Source organism: Agelaius phoeniceus, chromosome 5, assembly GCF_051311805.1.
Source record: "Agelaius phoeniceus isolate bAgePho1 chromosome 5, bAgePho1.hap1, whole genome shotgun sequence".
Lineage (NCBI taxonomy): Eukaryota > Metazoa > Chordata > Aves > Passeriformes > Icteridae > Agelaius > Agelaius phoeniceus.
The window spans coordinates 29,220,110-29,232,903 of NC_135269.1; the positions used below are offsets into that span (position 1 = coordinate 29,220,110).

Genomic DNA, 12,794 nt, shown 5'->3' on the forward strand with positions numbered 1-12,794 from the left:
TATTTTGAATAATGCTCATTTAAAATCTGAGAGCTTTCATGAGAAGACATTATCTGTGGTACTGTGGAAGGTAGCACAGTTACTCCCTCCCTCTGAGCTGCACCAGATCTTAAAACCTACAACTCTTGTCACTGCTTCTGCACCCTTCCCTCCCTCCTTTCCTTCCTCCCGTCTCCCTCCTCCTCTCTCCTTGCCCTTGCAGGAGCCCACGTGCATCCTGAGCAGAGCACTGGGTGGAAGTTAAGTACTGAGTTCTTTTCCTGTCTCTGCTACTGCTTTGTTTTGAAACTTCTGTGCATCTCTGAAGTTTCTGTTTCCACTTGAACCTTTTGTTTATCTCTTCTATTTAGACAGTAAAGCAGCTGTTATCCTGTAATTTATTCCATTATTGGTCCACAGTCCTGGCTGAATCCTGTCTTGTAGTTACCCTGATATGAAGAAATACTTCCCTCGGCAGTCCTGGAGTGTGTATTATACCAGTTACCGAAATACTCTCAAAAATGTGGTGCTATCTCAAGCTTCACAAACTAGATATTACTAATTTCTGTGTCTCTTGGATTTTCTCTGTGTTGTTTTATGGGGCAAGGGCTTTGTTTGGTTTGGGGTTTTTCATAGATATAAATGGTACAGGCTAGCATTCATACCATTAGATGCAGTGATTTTTCCATTTATCATGTTGTGAAGATTTAGTAATAATTTTAAACATTTGGCTATTTTACAAAGAGTCACATAGCAAAAACTTAAGAGGCACTTCAGGTTTTGGTATTTGTTTATGTGTAGTAAATGAAGTTTGAATCCATGTGTTGAACAGCACAGAAAATAAAAAAAATCTTAGTTATTGTTCAGTAAGTGCACTCAACAAATCCAAGTCTGGAAGAACAGGAAATAAACAGTAGATGTACTTAAAACTGGTAAAATTCACAAGGTACAGTTAAGTTTGTCATTACAAATTGCTAATCCATTCTGCTATCTCCTAGTTTCTGTATTGCTTTGATTTGTTTGAATGGTTAATTCTAATATCCTTTTAAATTAGTTTGCTATACTATATACCTGTGTACACCAGAAACATTTTGTCCCTTTTGACAGCCTGTTGTTTAACATCCATGCACTGTTGACTCATGTGCCAAATGTATCTTTACACAAGGAGGATATAAATAGATACCTATTGTTATCTAAATTCATACATGAAAATGCTTCTTGGATTCTAAGTGGAATAATAGGAAGTAGGGAATACTTCTGGACAGTTATCTCAGTGCTGTAGGAGTTCTGTACTTCCAGTAATATCCATCTGAAATTATCTGTCTTGTAACCAACTTTAGTCATTAAAAGCATTCTGTATTACAGTTCAATGATGCCCTGTTGTATACTACTCCAGTTCAGTCAGGGATGTATAAACTCAACAACATGCTGTCATTGGCTGGAATGAAGGTGAGTCACTTGTTAAAGTGAGCCTTTCTTCAAATCTACCTAAACTCAGGCTTTCAAAGTTTGAAAACTTAACTGTTTTTACTGTTGGCAAGAGATATTAAATATGCTTATATTGTTCCAGAGCAATCCTACAGGCTTGACATTTTTTGCATAATGTGGCCTGTGGAATTGCTATCTAGGTTTCCCTAAATATTCTATTGCTACAGGATCATCTTGGCTGCATTTCACCCAGTGTTGTCCTACTCTGGAATAGTCTGCCTACTAATTTTTTGTATTTTGTTTAGACTGCCTCATTTTTGCCTTTTAACTGCTTTTTATTGCTGACACCCAGAGATTAGGCATCTTTGCCTGATAAGACCCTGGTGGATCAGTTCTCTCTGGTTTATAGATTTGCTAACTGTGAGGGAAGATACAACTTTTCTTCCTGAGCACTTGTGAAAAGCATCAAAGTTAAGCCTTGAGGCCCCTGGGTAATGATAAGGGACATGCATGCAATAAAGTGACTCGGTAGCTGACATGACACTTAAAGGGAACAACAAATCATTGCCTTGGGAATCATTGTCTCCAGTCCTGTCAGAAAAAATCGCCAAGTCAAGTAGTAGTGCAGATCTGGCACTCAGGTCCAAAGTTTTGCAAGTAGAGCTACAAAATCTCTTTTGCCAGCAGATGTCTTGCAGTGGCTCAGACCCACTCCTGATTTTTAATCCTCCTTAAGTTTGAAATTTGGCGGCTCAGAAGATCAACAGGGTAGTGCAGCCCTTGCCCACTCTGGGGTACACCATGGGCTACACCTCATCCTGCAGCAGCAGTGTCCTTTTTTTTGTCCAGTTGCAGGAGGTGCTTGAGGCAACATGACTGGGCCTGTGTGGAAGGTGTCTGACAGCTCTTGAGCTTCATTCCCCTGTACATCTCCAGTGTTTGTATGAGGGCCAGTGAAATAAAAGGATGGGCTGTGTGTAATCTTAATGTAGCTGGGCCCTCTGGACTGGTATATAATTTCCTGTTTCTGAGTATATTCTCTCCAATGTTCTCCTTCTGCAATAAAAATGTAAGAGATTTTCCAGGAATTCAGATTAAAGCAATGACAAAAGTACCATTTCAGTTTGAATGTGAAGTTTTCTCTCTCGGCTGAAGGTTAAGAAGCCAACGCAGGAAGCATATCAGAATGAACTGAACATTGAAAGCGTAGAGAGATCCTTCATTCTTTCAGCAAGGTAAATCTTTAAAAAAAAAAGTGATTTTGAAACTGTGTGTTTTCAAACAGGCCACACAAGCTTTTTAGGGCTTGTTTTGCACTTAATGTCATGAAAAGTTACTCTTGGCTAGAGTGATTACAGAATACAGGGAATCAGTAAATCAGAGTGAATACAGCCATTGTTTGGTTCTTCTTTTTCACCTCAGCTACAGAAACTCACCTCACCTTCAGAAACTTCCAATTAAATTGAAATACTATCCTTGCACTGCCTTTCCTTGAGAGAATTTCAATTCACTTCATTTTAGGCTTTGCTTTTCAATATTTTTTTGTTCTAAAATTACTGATATGCTCTATGTTACCAAATTCTCTAAGTAACAGCAAAATGATACATGGTCACTGAGCCAGCTCTGGTCACCTTCACTGACATGCCTTAAGCAAAGGCCTGTTTTTGTGCATTGTTGTTTTTATGGTGCTTGAGTTGAAGTTTTATGTGTTCTGACATTTGTGACAGTGCTGATACCAATGAAGAGAGACATGTTTTCTCTTTTATTTAGCAAAGCTGAGCAAGAGCAGACTGCTGCTTTTTGTGTGACCTTGTAAATACTGACATGAGAATGCACAAAGATAGCAGTATCTGTAGCTGAGGGGTAGACCAAGGTTAACACTGTCAAAGAAGCCAAAGGAAGTAGCTCAATTGTCAGAGCAGTAGTTATTTATAAAAACACACTTGAAATGGGTAATTCTGTATTTCTTCAACAAATTTAAATGTTTTTTAGAGGTCTTCTGCGCACTGGGGGAAAACAATGCATTTCACAGTTAAGGGTAGGGCTCTGCTCCAGTGTAATATGAACAGCTCTGTGCTGCTGTGTGACTACAGGTCACACAGACACATGAAGGCATTCAGGGGATGGCAGCAGGCAATGAGGATTTATCTCTACTTGACTTGAAACAGTGTTTCACTTTTAATTCAGTTGTTCCAAAAAATGTAAAAGAATAATTGGAACTTCTGAAAATGTTATCATCTTAACATACAAGCTACTTATTTTCCACAAAACAGGTTAGACTAGTCTTTTTGATGAACTGATTCAGTGGTAGATTAAAAGCAACTCCTGGGAAAGATGTGCTGGTCCATAGGGGAAAATCCCTACAGATAACATGCTCATCAATTTGGCAGAGTTTGTGACATACTTTTGTCTTAACCTTGAAATTGCTGGAATTAACCTCATATTGCTGACTGAGGCTGCTACAATTTGGGTTATTTTTGTTTGTTTGTTTTTGTGGTTTATTCTTTTAGTGTTGTTGATGTTGCATCTTTGGGAGCATTCAGCTCTGTTATTTTTGTACTTGCTGGGAGCCATGCCTGTGCAGGAGCCCTAAGTTAGACAGCAGGGTCAGAGAGAGGTTGATTTGTGTGGCATGAAGGATGTGCTGGAGGCTCCAGATGTAAATGACAGTTTTCAGATTGTTTTCTGTCTGTCACCAGAACTGGCCTGCTGTGGTGTAGGAGGGAAGCAATTGAAAAATACTACCCGCAGCAGGTGCTTGCATATATTTTTCCCAATCAACTGTGTTTTTCCTATTGATAAATATTCTAAATGTGAAGAGAATTCACATCTTGTCAGCCCAGGCTACATCTTCCTTTGCATGATGCCTCATTCTAACAACTTGTCAGGTCCTATATGGTAAAAAAAACAACCTTTTTTTCAAAACTGTTCAAATTAGTCGTAAAGACACTGGAGACAAATTTCATTTCCATGGATTTTTTTTCAAATAATAAGCATTATGTGGAGTGTACACCAAAGAAGAGATTCTGAAATGATCCTGGGAGCAGAGACAAGGAAGTGAAAAATTAAGCTGGTGAAAAATTGCTAGTAATAAAAAGCAGGCTAGTTAATAACAGAAATATAGATGAATGCCTAGACAAGAGTCTGTCACTTCAGGTTTAGTTTTACTGACTGCATTAGTATTGCACTGTATCTAGTCTGGGTTGAGGTTTCAGTTTTCCTGTGATATCTGTAGGAATGTGAATTCTTTTTCATAGTATAATGCAGCATTGTACTAGAAATCTCTTCATCAGAAAAGCAAGTTAATACATCTGCATGATACAGAAGTACATAGCACTGTGCAGAAGTAAAGCTTTGGTCCTGGCAACAGCAGTCACGGCAGCCTGACATGGTCTGCCCCCTCAATAAGGCTGGTGAAGAGCTACCCCAGGCAGATAGAGCTGCATCTCCTCCTGTCCTACCTTAGGATGGTCAGGCAAGACAGGCTCAGCTGGGAGGGGTGCCCTAAGGCTCTGGAAACAAGAGGGACACACTTCCCCAGTGTCCTTCTGGGGCCACTGAGCTGTTTAGCTCCAGTGAGCAGCTGGATGTGTGCCCCCAGCACATGCACTTGCCAGTGCTAGCCATTGCTAGGGTTTTCTGTAATCCATTTGAGGCTTTCCACTGTGATGTTAAATCTTAAATAAATAAAAATAATAATGTTTTAAAAAGCCAATAACACCAATTTTGTTTAGTAAACAAAATCACTTTTGTAAGGATGCAACAAATAGTGGATCTGCAGCAGGGGAAACTGTGTGGGAGGGCTGGAGTGACAGCAGAAGGAACTGCCAATTTTGCGGCAGCACACCATTGCATCAATTCCATTGCCAGTGGCACCACCTTTGCTCTTCCATTCTGAAGGATTGTAAACAATCCTAAAGGCTACCACTAGCAAACCTACCGAGCATGAGGTTATTGGTGAAATACAAGAGTGTAAGCCTGTAGCTCATTGTGCAAGCCGCTGCATACAGAGCAGTCCCCACATGGTGGGGATGGTGGTGGTGCGTAATCTCCAAAACCTGTGCCATCTTTCAAGTTAATTAACTGATACAGTTACAGGAATCGAATTAAATGTAACCAGATTTTGAAAAAGCCAAAGGAGTTGATTAGAGTTCTGAATATTTCGTAGTTAATGCAGGCCAGTTGTTCTTTCCAGATGAGGAAGCAAAGGTAAATAGACTGAACAGAATGTTCCACTCAGAATGTGAGATGTTGGGACAGACACTAATGCATTGCTTTGCCCTTGCATGTATCTTATTTCCTCTCCTTTTGTTCTGATTTTGTTGCTGTGTGTGCTAGATCTTTTTTCTTTTGCTTGTGCCTCACAGGCTTCCCATGTGTTTACTTTAGCAGATTTGTCCTCTCTGATTCTGTATAGCAGTTTCATCCCATTCAAACCCCTCATTCAAAATATTTTCCTTAAAGGTCCAAAAATTATAAAAGCTTCCAAATTCACCTACAAAACCACTTACACAAATAAGGTGCCTAATGCCAATTATTAAAAATAATTGGCATTAGGCACCTTATTTGTGTAAGTCATTGCTTAACTCTTACCTAACTTTCCTTTCTCTATATTTTTGTTCAATTCCTTGGTTTGAACAAATTAATTTACTTGATACTAATTAAAAAGCGGGGAATAGAAAAAAATTATGGGAGTGGATTCTTGTTTAAATTTTAGAAACCCTTTTTAAGCTGGCATGGCATCTTAAACAGTCTAGCTGTTCCTCTGCTACAAAACTGCTTCATCCTTCCTCAGAGCCTTCTCTGTGTTGCTGGCACAAGTAGTTGTTCAGCTGTGTGATGGTAAATTAGTTGGTAAATTGATCCAGAGGAAGGGCAGGTTGATGGCTTGCTTTAATATGGATTTGTTTCCCAATCCAGCCTGCTGCATAATTGTGTGTGTTCTGGCACAAGAGTGAAAATAAGATCTAGTGGCTGAGAGAAGGGATACTAGGCTGCCCTTTGCCGCAAGAACAGCACAGATTTATGAAAATGGTGTTGTACCCATGGACAGAGGAGGTGCTTTGGCACTGCACATAATCCAGTATAGCTGCAGGATCCTACTGCACCAGGCACTCCTCATGCTCCCTGTGCCATGCCACTTCAGCCTAATGCTTTCCTTGCACTTGATTAGTGATTCACCACCAGCCGTGGGAAAAAGAGATGGACTAAGCTTACCTGTCTGTCTCTTTGAGTTAGCTCATCCAATGGAAACATTTTGGGGAAAAAACATTATTGTTTGAAAGTAACATGACCTGGTAGGAGCAAATAGTTAGGAGCACAAGGCAGGAGAAGAGTCAGTATGGTTTTATCTGACAGAAGCTTGGAGTTTCACAGGGTTGGGGATAGCAAACTGCACTCTGAGGCAGAAGGAGGTGGGGAGAAAAAAGGCTTGCTGAAATTTCAGGTTGCCTTCAAGATGGAAGGCCCATGCTTTTTGTTCTAGGAGCATCATTTAAACAAGTATTATTCAGGCTATTCAAGGGTGTGGGGAGGAGGGGGAAGCAATGACAGACAAGCCTTGAAAGAATTACAGGGATTTTAGAAGGAGGAAAGGGAAGGAGAGAATCCACATGACAGCAGACAAATCTTTTTTAGTATTAATCAACATAAATAACTAACACTATGCCAAAGGTTAAAAAATAATGCCAGTTGCAGTAGGAATTGTAGATGTTTTATAAACTTGTAGATGTTTTATAAACTGGAATTGCAAGAGAGTTACTCCACTGTGTAATAAAGCTAGTGGAATTCTAATCAACACTTGCTTCTTAAAATGTTAATAATAATAAATTGCTTTTGTGGGTTTTTACTCCAACAGTTCTGCTAAAGAAAGAGATGAGTGGTTAGAAGCTATCTCCAAGTCAATTGAAGAATATACAAAAAAGAGAATCACATTTAATCCAAGCAAAAGTCTTGAAGAGGTATATCCCACCACTATTGTTGGTTTGTTCCCTTTTTGAATATAAAGTTTCCTGACAGGTGCTTAGAGAAACGAGAGGTATTCCATGACAAATAATAAAGCAGGATGGTAAATAATTGAACAGATGGTAGAACAGAATATTTCATAGTGTTATCTACTTCATAAATTTATTTTCTTCAAGAAAACCTAAATCAGTTTTCACAGTTCTCTCTGTAGCCTTGTGCACAGAAAGATGAAATGAAAAGGTTTTAAAATAAAGCAGCTATTGATCCAAGTAGGCTGGTAAAGCTTGAAAGTCATTAAATGCATCTCTGTTGTCAGGCTTGCATTATAATGGTCACTGATGAAATAGTAGGTAACATTTAAGACCATGACAATTTATCAGAGAAGGCTTTCCAACACCATTAGCATTATCTTGTAATCACTGATGAATATTAGTCTTATTTCTCCTCACTGAATGTAGTGCTATTGTGCCTATGTTGTCTCAGGCAGATGCAGAGAAGCAGGAAGAAGACAGTCCTCTGGGATCAAAGGCTCCCATCTGGATCCCTGACACCAGAGCCACGATGTGCATGATCTGTACCAGTGAATTCACGCTGACATGGAGAAGGCACCACTGCAGGGCATGCGGGAAGGTTGGCTGATCTTGTGGTTAATTTTTCAGTTGGCCATTTAGGTTCCTTGTGTGACATTCAGGTGGAGCCTTGTCATCCCAAGCACTCTTCTCAGAAACCCTGTACTAGGATACAATTACGTGGGTTAGAACCAACATGCTGGGGTTGGTGGTTTGGGGACTGGTGTTATGGTTTTTTGGACAGGTGTTATGACAGACCAGTATTCAAACTTCAACATGCTACATGTTAGTTATTTTGCATTCTGGAGTGCTACTTATGGTTATTTTGCAATTACATAATACCCACAAATGTTAGCTAAAAGGAAGAAGTATCTTCCTCACTAATTTTCATAGATAAATAATGATTTTCGATTTTAAATTAGCACTAACCTTCTTTTATATTTACACTTATGAAAGCTATATCTAATAAACTTTACCTTTCTTCTTTTAATCCAGTGGGAATACAAAGTTAGAATGCAATGCAGTTGAGGAATCTGTATTGTAAAGAAATCATCAAGAGAGCAATAGCTTTTTAACTATTTCAAAAAATTTATAATCAAAACAGTTGATCAAATCAGTAACACAATATGCTTGTTCTATTTTTAATGGATTATTAATGTTGGCTTATTGCCTCCTAATTCACTGATTTTTTAATATTTAAATTTTCATAATTTAGAGGAGGAAAGAACACCATGTTAAGCATAAAGACATGGGGAAAAGCCAAGATCTTAAAACATTTGCACTGTAAAATAATGCCTATTTCAGGGTTTTATGGGCTTAAAAGTGCTGAAGTGAATGTCTTTGGGTCTTTGGTGATTTACAGGTGCACATCATGTACCGTAATGCTTTTATATGTTTCTATCTTGTTTCCAGATTGTCTGTCAAGCTTGTTCATCAAACAAACATGGCTTAGACTATATGAAAAACCAGCCAGCTAGAGTATGTGATCATTGCTTCAGGGAGCTACAAAAGCAAGGTAAAGAAAATCTTCACAAACTGTATCTTACTTTTGTGGCCTTTATAACGTGGTATATGTGTGCCTCATCTTTACTGCTGGGTTCAAGTGCTTAGTTCTGCTTGTGCCTGAAAAATGATAGGCACCTGAGATTCTAAGCCAAACAAGCTTCTGTGCATCAAGTTAGGAAATGAATTTGCAATACATTGGCTCTTTCTTCCAGAAACATGTGTGCCTTTACCCTATGGTAATGACATGTAGCTTATATAGCTTTCCTTTTGAGGTGACAAGTGTTACATTGCTTTTCATTAATCACCAGGTACAAGTGTACATTAGAGTCCTCACAGTTTATCCTGACCTCCCAGGGGTTCATGTGTACTTTTACACTCTGTAATTTGTATGTCTGTAAACTTCATTTTTGCCAGCTGAGCTGCTGAGATGGCTAAAGTTCTGGGGCTCTGTAGAGACACAGGCCTTAATCTTTCTGAAGCTGAGTCTCTGCAGGGCTATAAACTGGCCTCAAGCCACTCTCAAGCCTCAGCTCATATGGAATTCAAGAATTTGGCATATGTGTACCTCATATATGAAAGCAAACTCCTAACCATTGCCTACTGAACACTGGCAATACAGAATTCAAAATAAAACACCACAGCTAGAGCAATTTTCACTGGAATGCTTTCAGAGAATGTGGTGCCTAGGGGATAGCAATGGCTGGATAGCCTAATGGTAATTAACATTTGCTTAAAGATGAGATTCAGGGTCAGTGTCCTCATCCTGAGAAAACTCTAGTACATCTCTTTGAAGAAGCTTCATATCATTCTGCAGAAACAAGTGTAAAATCAATGGAAGCACCTCCCATTGAGGTGGGAATCCAGTCCCATCTCACAAGATTTGCTGTGAACTAAATTGAAATACTCGAGTATAAAGTACCCAAATGGGCTGTAGACAGACTGAAAGAGCTTTCTGGTCTACTTCCCTCAGCAAGGCTCCAGTGTGACACGAGCTCTCTGGGGTATCAGGAAATCTGAGGTGCCTGGTGAAATGATAAAGCACTGGATCCCAGCAGGCTGGGGGTGACATTTCCAGTGGGGGTGTGGAGAACAGCATGGATAATGCAAGAAATGACAGTGGGATCCTATGCAGGTGTCTGTGCACCAGCTGCAGGTGTCTGTGCTGGGCACTAGAGGCTGCTGTGCTGCAGGCTATTGCAGCTGCCTGAAGCTGGGAAAAGGGCTGGGGAGCAGGTGCACTACAGCTGGTAATCACATTGCTCTCCTGCTCTTCTCATTATCTCAGAGCATCACCGAGTTCAGGGCCAACTCTAGAAGTAGACTTTATGAAACCACTTATTCCAAGTGCAGGTCTAAGAAAAAGTGTTGCTAGAAAAAGGATTTTTGAAGAGGTGAAGTGTTGCATAAGTCTTCCTAGAGAGATGAGTAACTGCCTGTGGCAGTGCAAAAAGACAGTATATGCTGGGAGATGGGAATGTCCAGAAATGTGTGTGTGCTGGAAGAGGAACATCCCTATTGAATAAGGTTGAGAAGTTAACAGATGTAGAGAATTGAAAGATAAAGTACAGAAAACATAGAGGACAACTGTAAAAATTTGCTGCGATTTTTAAGATTTAATTTTCACCCTCTTTATGAGCAAAGGCAGTTCAACACCCAGAAAACAAACTTTGAAAACAAACAAGACTAATTTGTTTAGTTTTAAACTTCTTGTGTTTTCTAATATGGTTGTGATTTGGGGGATTCTAACTCATGGTGTTGATGATAACATTGAAAAGTTAATTCAGTGCTGAATTTCACATGATTAGGTGTTACTATTGCAACCCTGTAATCTGAATAAAAATGCCAGCTGTTTTTAAGAAGAAAAGTCCAAGAATGAATTGCCTGTGTTTAGTTATCTGTGTCATGAAATCAATATATCCATCCTGTGCATTTTAGATAACCAGTGCACTCCTAAGAGCGGATCCCCAGTCAACCATAAATCTCCATCAAGTGCCTTGTCTACAGTATTGCAAAGTATTCCCTCTGGAAGAAAGCAGAAAAAAATTCCTGCAGCCCTCAAAGAAGTAAGTGTTTTATTGGTCAAAAGTGGTACCTTCTTGCTATTATATCATCAATATTAAGAGTGGGGAAAAAAAATCCTTATTTTAACCATCTTACCTAGAATCAAAAGTCATAATGTGTCTCTGAGGTGTGGGCCTTAGTTTTAAATAAGCAGGGACATGAACAATGAAGCACTGTGTAAACTGCATGAACACCTGTGAGACTGTGATTCAGAGCTATAGTTAAAGTTGTAATTTCTTTCTTGCTTCCCCATGTTTCCCTGAATTGGGATGTATCACTGTACCAACAGTCAATGACAAGACTCCTACACCAACTCAGCTCTTGGTTTATGATTAGGAAGGGTAGAGTAACCACACTTACTGCAGGTCTTGGGAATGGGAGGAGGTGATTTTTCAGCAGGTTTGCTGATGACACCAAGCTGTGTGTTGCAGTCCACACACTGGAGGGAAGGGATGCCATCCAGAGGGACCTGGATAGGTGTGAGAGATGGGTCTGTGTGAACCTCACAAAATTCAGCAAGTCCAAGCCAAAGGTCCTGCAGGGAAATCCCAAGCACAAATACAGGCTGAGTGGGGAATGGATTGATGCCAGCCCTGGGGAGAAAGAGCTGGGACTGTTTGTGGGTGAAAAGATCGACATAAATTGGCAGTCTGCCCTTGCAGCCCAGAAAACCAACTGTGTCCTGGACTGCATCCAAAGCAGCATGGCCAGCAGGGTGAGGGAGGAGTTCTGCCCCTCTGCTCTGCTCTGCTGAGACCTCACCTGCAGTATAACTCTGGGGTCCCCAATATAATAAGGACATGGACTTGCTGGAATGAGTCCAGAGGAGGGGTACTAAGTTGAGGGAGGGCTGAAGCACCTCTCCTAATAGAGCAGGCTGAGAGACTTGGGATTGTTCAGTCTGGAGAAGAGAAGGCTCCAGGGAGATTTTGGAGCTGCCTTCCAGGACCAGAAGAGGGGCCTACAGGAAAGCTGGAGAGGGACTTTTTACAAGGGCATGTAGTGATAGGACAAGGGGGACCCTTCATAAGTTGAAGGAGGGTAGGCTTAGATTAGATACCAGGAAGAAATTCTTTACTATAAGAGTGGTGAGGAACTGGAAGAGGTTACCCAAAAAGGGGTTGTGGACTCTCCATCCCTGGAAGCATTCAAGACCAGACTAGAGGGGCTTTAAGCCATCTAAGCTCTAGGGGAAGGTGTCCCTGCCCATGGAAGGGGAGTTGAAATGAGATGATCTTTAAGGTCTCTTCAAAGCCAAACCACTCTGATCCTATGATTCTTCTTATACAGGAATCTGTGTTCTCCAGCTGTATGTTTTCCTCAGCATTTCAGCTCTCTCTTGTCCTGTTGTATCCAACTTAAGTTCCATCCTTTACTGGAAACCTCTCTTCCAGACCAGATAAATGGTAGCAGGCAATATAATTTTTCTTTCATCCACCTGAGTTAGTTAGCAACATTAACCTGAGATCAGGTAAGAATTTTGGTCTCTGACAGACAGGGCTCTGGAAATCTGTTAAAAAAAAAAAAAAGCTGTACTGTGAAATCATCATCGGGTTTGTTGATTCTTTTTTTTCTTCCTCTTCAGGTTTCAGCAAATACAGAAGACTCTACAATGAGTGGCTACCTACACAGATCTAAGGGCAGTAAGAAACCATGGAAACACCTGTGGTTTGTTATAAAAAATAAGGTGCTATACACATATGCTGCTAGTGAGGTAAGAGACCACATATTAGAAACTAAATATCCAATGATAGTACTGTCTTTGTAACAAAGTTGTTTATTCTTATG

The 12,794-nt window shown here is 40.2% G+C and overlaps 1 protein-coding gene across 2 annotated transcripts in view; it reads left to right on the top strand.

Moving 5' to 3' along the window:
* The window catches only part of FGD6 (FYVE, RhoGEF and PH domain containing 6), a 73,163-nt gene that overhangs the window by 51,862 nt on the left and 8,507 nt on the right, over positions 1-12,794 (top strand). Inside the window, exons 13-19 of one of the 2 annotated variants that reach the window (XM_054631792.2) lie at positions 1,345-1,428; positions 2,563-2,642; positions 7,265-7,367; positions 7,855-8,001; positions 8,853-8,955; positions 10,881-11,008; positions 12,592-12,720. In XM_054631792.2, coding sequence (XP_054487767.2) covers positions 1,345-1,428; positions 2,563-2,642; positions 7,265-7,367; positions 7,855-8,001; positions 8,853-8,955; positions 10,881-11,008; positions 12,592-12,720 — 774 coding nt within the window. Of the gene's footprint in view, positions 1-1,344; positions 1,429-2,256; positions 2,531-2,562; positions 2,643-7,264; positions 7,368-7,854; positions 8,002-8,852; positions 8,956-10,880; positions 11,009-12,591; positions 12,721-12,794 lie in introns of those variants that run through there. The other variant, XM_077178743.1, reaches the window with a different exon arrangement.